The following is an 8,284-nucleotide window of genomic DNA, read 5'->3' on the forward strand; positions in this document are numbered from 1 at the left end:
TATATATATATATTCAATAAAAAGTAATAACAATGTGATAAAACGCAATGAAGGAAGTATTTGCAAAGTGGAAGGGTGGCACATTGAGCTAGAATGGTCTGCACTGCAACAGAGGAAGCAGAGAGAAAAGTAAGGCTTCCTGAGGAGGTAACATCCTCAGCTAGCACGTAACTGATGAGACAGATAAATGAGTGGTAAAGATCATTGGAGCAGAGATCTTGGACAGAGAAAATAGTACATGTAAAGGCACAAATGTATGATCAGCATGGCACAGCCAGTTGAGAGAGTTCAGGTAGGCGGTATGGCTGCAACATAAAATTCAAGACAAGCAGTGAAAAGAGATGAGCTGGACTAATGACTAAATCATTAAACTCCTTTGGAAGTACTCAGACTCATGATGAGGATCCACTAAAGGGACAAGAAGGCTAACAAGCCTACTGTATTCATTCCCGAGTTGTGGTTTCATCTTCAAAAACAGATATTCAATAACAGTATTTCCCTAATTTTCAAAGAGTACCATCTCCCATCCCTGCCTGTAAAGGAAAGTCATAACAACAACAAAAAAGTATTCTAATTTCTAACTATCAGACTGTACTGAGTCCACAAATTACATAGCATAATAGTGCAGTAGACCTTGGGATCAATAGAATTAGTTTACTTTTAATTTCTTAGCAGCAAGAAATTAATGAAACATTATAATAACATTTAATTTTAACTGAAGCAACCTCTAATTATTATAGTTTAGTTCTGGATAAAACAGTTAAATATAAACTATCATAAACAACTCTGAGGAGCAGGAAATCTACTACTTTGACTTCAAACTCTAATCTATTCCCATTTAAAGGCAACTGAGAGTCTATATTGGGAATTAACATAAAGTAGTAATGATACCTATCATTTACACAGTGCTATACATTTTCAAATTCCTTTATATTTATTATTTTATTCTTCTCATAAGTTTATTATGGAGGTATCATTTCTTCCATGCAATCAAAATTGCAGAGAAAATTCATGCACAACATGACAGGGCAGTTTTTCTTGCTGAACAGACAAGCAACATGAAATAATAGCCCATGTCCTATTCTGAGAGACACATGCAAGACACTATATGACATTCAGCTCTGAGGTAGTCCAGTAACAGTTACATCAAGGTTTATTTTAGATAGGCCTTAATGTGGCTCCTTAGCCAATGCTAATCCCAAAACAGACTTTAAAAAACCATACATCTAGAGCAGCACTGGTGATACATGGTGAGCGAGGTGGGTAAACCTCATTTTACTATCTGAAATGCTAGCTTAACACATGTCAGAGAGAAAAAACTTTATACAGGGCAGATTTAACTTATTACAAAAGAGAAACCTCGATGACAATGTAGATACAGGTATAGATGTAGGTTTGAGATTGATACTGGAAGGGTAAAGGCATAAAACTAAAGGCTGAAGTTAAGTTTTCATTCCTACATTAGATCAAGTAAGATTCCACTGTTAAACCACAGTTCAAGATGTCCAACAAATGCCTGAAAATTCTTAGAACCAGTAAAAGTTATTTCTATTCTATGCATCCAGTTTATTTTCAGTCTTACTGGATTTTAAATTTTAAATGTTTTCTGAAACAAGAGAGGATTTAAATTAGCTAACTAAACAAATAGGAAACAAAAAACGAAAAAAGAAAACCATACCTTTATATCGAAATTACAATCAAGTCTTCTAATTAACACGATGAAAGTGCCAGATGAATTGTCTTTTACTGGTGGAGGCACTATGGGTTCACAGGCATTCTCTGGTTTTGAGTTAATCAAAAAACCCTGAAAAGAGTTGGTAAAATTATCTCTCTCTTTCAGTCAATAAATCAATCAACCTACTTCTACAAATATCTTTTCAATTTGTCATGCTTTGCATTATGCTAGACGTATTATTGGGCATCTACAATTGCTCACAATCACAGAACTTCTAAAGCAGCATTTGCTTTCATAAAGCATTTAGTTTTCTAAAATAAGTTCTATCTTTTGTATTGAAGTTAAAAAATAATAATAATAAGCAAACGCATGCATAAGCCAATCACCCCAAAGACAACCACTGGTATATTTTCTAACAATATTTGACATTTTCAAACCAAGCAAATATGTCTTAAAAATTAACTTACTTTCATGTTAGCAATGAAATGCACATAATAAATACATTTCTAGAAATTTATTCTGCAGAAATGCTAGCCTGAGTATGTAAGGTGTATGTGGAAAGACAGTTATTGGTACATTATTATTATTATTATTATTATTATTATTTGAGACGGAGTCTCGCTCTGTCGCCCAGGCTAGAGTGCAGTGGCACGATCTCGGCTCACTGCAAGCTCCGCCTCCCGGATTCACGCCATTCTCCTGCTTCAGTCTCCAGAGTTGCTGGGACTACAGGCGCCCGCCACCACACCGGGCTAATTTTTTTGTATTTTTAGTAGAGATGGGGTTTCACTGTGTTAGCCAGGATGGTCTCGATCTCCTGACCTTGTGATCCACCCTCTGCCTCCCAAAGTGCTGGGATTACAGGAGTGAGCCACCGCGCCTGGCCTCGTACATTATTTTAACAGCAAAACTGGAAATCACGCATATCCAAAAGACAGCTATTTAAACAATTATAGTATATTTATACAATAGGTAAATAATGCAGCCATTTAAAAATATGAGGAAGACCTGTACACACTAAACTGAAAAGACGTTCACAAGATAACCATGAATTTAAAAAGTAAACAGCAAGTTGCTTTCAGGAATACAGGATGGTTTGACATAAGAAAATGTAGTAACAGGCCGGTCGCGGTGACTCACACTTGTAATCCCAGCACTTTGGGAGGCCGAGGCAGATGGATCACCTGAAGTCAGGAGTTCAAGACCAGCCTGGCCAACATGGCAAAACTCCGTCTCTACTAAAAATACAAAAATTAGCCAAGCATGGTGGCACATGCCTGTAGTCCCAGCTACTTGGGAGGCTGAGGCAGGAGAATGGCTTGAACCCAGGAGATGGAGGCTGCAGTGAGTCAAGATTGTGCCACTGCACTCCAGCCTGGGCGACAGAGCGAAACTCCATCTTGGAAAAAAACAAAAACAAAAACCTGGTAACAGATTAAAACAGAAAATCAAATGACTATCTTAACATATGTAAAAGTGAATAAATATATAAAAAGATGATCAAATTCATTGATTTCATTTATAAAGGAAGGAGGCAATTAAAGCTATGAGACAATGCCTTAACCACAGTTCTGTATGGTCCCTGAACTGGTCACACCAATTATCTATTCCACAGGATTTGGCAATTTCTCCTCCCTGAAATTATATCGCTCAGCTTGTGATATGGAAAGTGTCTGTACATATCTTGGGTATAAAATCTATCACTCTTTCATTTGCTCATATAATAGCTCCTCTTCTTAATCCCATAAAGCACTTGGTTTTTGTTTTGCAAGGAAGTACAACTGTGGTCATCCTTCCAATGATGAATATTTGCTTTATTCTTGTTAAATGTGCACCCTGCTCTCAGTGCCTTTCTGCAAACACTTTTTGCTTCAATGCGAAATAACATAGTGTAGGAAATCTTTATCTTTTTCAACACAGTTATTATAGCAATTAAACACAAGCCATATAGGTTGGCTTCCAGTTCCAAAATGGTGATGCAGAAGCAAGCTGGTTTGACTCCCCTACACAGAAAAAGGAAAACAAATATACAGCAATGAGATTATGGCCAGAAATAAGCCAGAACTCAAATATAAGGAGAGATCATTCCCAGGGCCACAGAGAAGTAAAAAAATCTCCCAGTAGACAGAGAATTAGACTTGCACATCCACGATGCCCCTCCCCCCATTTTGCCCAGCACCAACTGCAAGGAAAATTTCCCCTCAACTCACTGTTTCAACTTACTGTAAAAGTAAGACCAAGGTGGAACCAAATTGCCCACTATCTTGGGTTCCCTAGGAGGAGATGTGTCCCTTCCTTAACCCACAGAAAGCATCACAAGTACCTGAAGGGAGAAATATCCATGAGGTAGATAGAGACTAAGAGGGGAAGCAGGACTACAATCCCTAACCCTAGAAAGTAGAGCCCTCCTTTGTAACTCTACCAAAAGAGACGCCAAATCACAGTAGCTATTCAGTAGCACCATACAGTAGGTTTGTCCCACAGGTCCACTGGGCATAAACCTCCACAGCCAGCCTTCCCACACTGTCAAGATATCCCCATTGGGACTTGCCCCTTTGGGAAGGGCAGCACTTTGATAATTTACTACAGCCAAGGTGAACCTAAGCTTAAGGCACCACCTAAAGCCAAAAAGGAGGCAGTAACCTAGCAGTAAATAATCTCTAACCAAACACATCCAATAGAAACCAAAACAAGCCAGACAGAGAAGAACAGAATAAATAACTAATCTTTCAATGCAAAGACACAGATATACATCCACAAGAAACAATAGCAAGCAGGGAACCATGATCCCCAAATGGACAAAGCAAGAAACCAATAAGCAACCCTAACAAGATGGCAATATGTGAACTTTTTAAGCAAGAAGTCAAAATAGCAGTTTTAAGGAAACTCAGTGATCTCCAAGATAAAACAGAAAAGAAATTCAGAAATTTATCAGAAAATTTTAATCAAAAAATTGAAATAATTCTGTCTAAACCAAACAAATTTTGGAACTGAGAAGTATATCTGCTGACCTGAAAAATTCATTAGAGGCACTCAACATCAGAATGGATCAAGAAGAAGAAAGAATCAGCAAAGTCAAAGACAGCCTATTTTTAAATACACAGAAGAGAAAAAAGAAAAGAGTGAAAAGCAATGAAGATCTCCTACAAGATAAAGAAAACTACCTCAAAAGACCAACTCTAAGAATTACAGGTGTTCAAGAGGGAGCTGAGCAAAAGCAAGGTATAGAAAGCTTATTCAAAAAATAATAATAAAAAACTTTACAAAACTTGAGAAAGATATAAATAACCAGCAACAGGAAGGTGAGAGAAAAAACAAATTTGACCCAAATAAGACTACCCCAAGACATACACTAATCAAACTCTCAAAGGTCAAGGACAAAGAGAGGATCCTAAATGCAGCAAGAAAAAAAAAAGGAAATAACATACAAAGGAGTTCCAATTCATGTGGCAACAGACTTTTCATTGAAAAACAATACAAGCCAGGACGGAGTGGAATAACTAGAGAAAGAGAGAGACAGAGAAAGAAAGGAAAGGACAGAAAGGGAAAGGAGGGGAGGAAAGAGGAGGGGAGGAGAGGAGCAGAGAAGATCGTAATGAAGAGGAGCAAAAAGCAAAAAGTGAAGGGGGGGGAGGAAGGAAGGGAGGAAGAAAGGAAACCTATCATCGAAGAATAACCAAATCCAGTAAAGTTATCCTTCAAATATAAGAAACAAAGTTTTTCCCAGATAAACAAAAGCTGAGAGAGCTTACCACCACCAGGCTAGTCTTACAAGAAATGCTAAGGAAAATTATTCAATCTGAAAGAAAAAAGACTAATGTGCTAAAATAATTAGAAAAAAAAATAGTTGAAGGTCTAAAACCCACTGGTAAAATTAAGTACATAGACAAACCCAGAATACTCATACCATAATTGTGGTGTGCAATCCACTCATAACTCTAGTTATGTCCAGAAGACAAATCTATTTAAAACAATTATTTAAAAGAAAGAAAAACAAACAAAAAAAATTACAGCTACAGCAACATAGTAAGAGATAGGTAATATAAAAATATGTGAACTGAGACAACTAAAAGCGAAAATGTGAGGGATAGAGTTAAAGTGGAGAATTTTTTTTTTTATTCTCATTTGTTTCTATTCTTTCCTATGTGACTTAAAATGTCATGCTTTAAATAACTTGTTATAAGACGGCTTTGTAAGCCTTATAGTACTGACAACGCAAAACCTGTAACAGATTCACTAAAATAAAAGCAATTAATTAAAAGCACTATCAGAGAAAATCACTTAACCACAAAGGAAGATAGTAAGAAAGGAAGAGAAAAATTACAATACAAAAAACAATCAACAAAATGGAAGTAAAAGTCTTAACTCATCAATAAAACTAAATGTAAACGGAATCCATTCTCCAATTAAAAGGCACAAAATGGCTGGATAGACAAAGAAACAAGACCCAATACTACGCTGCTTACGAAAAAACCACTTCACCTATAAACACATATATAGTCCAAAAGTGAGGGGTGAAAAATGAAATTCCAGTAGTAGTTACACTTATATCAAATAAAACAGACTACAAATCATCAAACAGTGTAAAAAGAGACAAGAAAGATCAATATATATGATACAAGGGTCAATTCTGCAAGATGATATAATAATTATAACTATTTATGCAACCAATATGAGGCAGCCAAGTATATGCAGCAAACATAAACAGATCCAGAGGGAGAGAGAGACTACAACACAATAATAGTAGGGAATTTTAGCACACCACTTTCGGAAATGTACAGATCATCCAGACAGAAAATCAACGAAGAATCAATAACCTAAAGGTCCTGACATTTACAGAACATCTCACCCAACAGTTACAGAAAAGACATTATTTTTATCAGCATATGGAACATTTTCAGAATATACCTTATCTTAGGCCACAGAACAAGTCTGAAAAATTCAAAAAGTAGCAATCATACCACTATCTTTTCTGGCCACAATAGACTACAATAACAAGAAGAACCTTGGAAACTTCACAAATGTATGGCAAATAAACAAAATGTTCCTGAATAACCAATGGGTGAATACAGAAATTAAGAAAAGAAATTTAAAATTTCCTGAAACAAATGAAAACGAAACTACCACATACCAAAATATATGGATACAGCAAAAGCAGTACTAAGAGGGAAGTTTATAGTAATAAACGTGTCAGAGGTGTCTGAACCAGAGCAACTCCATCTTGAATAGGAGCTGGGCAAAAAATGAGACTGAGACCTACTAAGCTGCACTCCCAGATGGTTAAAGCATTCTAAGTCACAGAATGAGATAAGAGGTCAGAACAAGACACAGGTCATAAAGACTTTGCTGATAAAATAGGTTACAGTAACAAAGTCAGCTAAAATCCACCAAAACCAAGATGGTGACGAGAGTGACCTCTGTTCTTCCTCACTGCTACACTCCCACCAATGCCATGACACTTTACAAACGCCATGGCAACTTCAAGAAGTTACCTATATGGTCTAAAAAGGGGAGGCATAAATAATCCACCCCTTGTTTAGCATATCACCAAGAAATAATCATAAAAATGGGCAACCAGCAGCCCTCCAGGCTGTTCTGTCTATGGAGTAGTCATTCTTTTATTCCTTTACTTTCTTAATAAACTTGCTTTCACTTTGCACTGCAGACTCGTCCTGAATTCTTTCTCGTATGAGATCCAAGGACCCTCTCTTGGGGTCTGGATCAGGATCCCTTTCCTGTAACACCACCAGTGCCATGACAGCTTACAGATGTCATGACAACATCAGGAAATTACCCTATACGGTCTAAAAAGGGAAGACAGAAACAATCCCACCCTTGTTTAGCATATCATCAAGAAATAATCATATAAATGGCCAACCAGGAGCCCTCCGGGCTGCTCTGTCTATGGAGTAGCCATTCTTTTATTCCATCACTTTCCTAATAAACTTGCTTTCACTTTACTCTATGGACTCACCCTGAATTCTTTCTTGCACGAGATCCAAGAACACTCTCTTGGGGTCTAGATCAGGACCCTTTCCTGTAACAAATGCTTATATCAAAAAAGCATAAAGATTTCAAATAAACCACCTAACAGTGAACCTCAAGGAACTAGAAAAACACCACCAAATGAAACCCAAAATTAGTAGACAGAAAGAAAGATCATCTATTCCAATTTTTCTGTATACAAAGAAATTGGAAGATTGGAAGCAGATTGCTTGAGTTCATTAGCTTGAGACCACCTGGACAACACGGCAAAACCCCATCTCTACAAAAAATACAAAAATTAGCTGGCTGTGGTGGTGTATGCCTGTGTCCCAACTACTCGGGAGGCTAAAGTGGGAGGACTGCTTCAGCCCAGGAGTGGAAGGCTGCAGTGAGCCGAGATCACACCACCGCACTTTGAGCCGAGATCACACCATTGCACTTCATCTTGGGAAATAGATGTGAGTGAGATCCTCTCTCTCAAAAAAACCAAACAGGAGGGTATAGGGCTGATCAATGAATAAGATAGCTTTTGAGGCTATATCTTAAATGTTCCTGCTTTTACTATTAATGTTGATGATTATTACAACAAACATTATATATATATATATATATATATATAAAGAT

The 8,284-nt window shown here is 37.1% G+C and overlaps 1 protein-coding gene across 1 annotated transcript in view; it reads right to left on the reverse strand.

Moving 5' to 3' along the window:
• Positions 1 to 8,284, reverse strand: part of RNF13 (ring finger protein 13) — a 167,981-nt gene that overhangs the window by 105,369 nt on the left and 54,328 nt on the right. Inside the window, exon 4 of the mRNA XM_017856542.1 lies at positions 1,679 to 1,804. Coding sequence (XP_017712031.1) covers positions 1,679 to 1,804 — 126 coding nt within the window. The remainder of the gene's footprint in view (positions 1 to 1,678; positions 1,805 to 8,284) is intronic.

This window comes from Rhinopithecus bieti, unplaced genomic scaffold (assembly GCF_001698545.2).
Source record: "Rhinopithecus bieti isolate Rb0 unplaced genomic scaffold, ASM169854v2 scaffold_42565, whole genome shotgun sequence".
Classification (NCBI taxonomy): domain Eukaryota; kingdom Metazoa; phylum Chordata; class Mammalia; order Primates; family Cercopithecidae; genus Rhinopithecus; species Rhinopithecus bieti.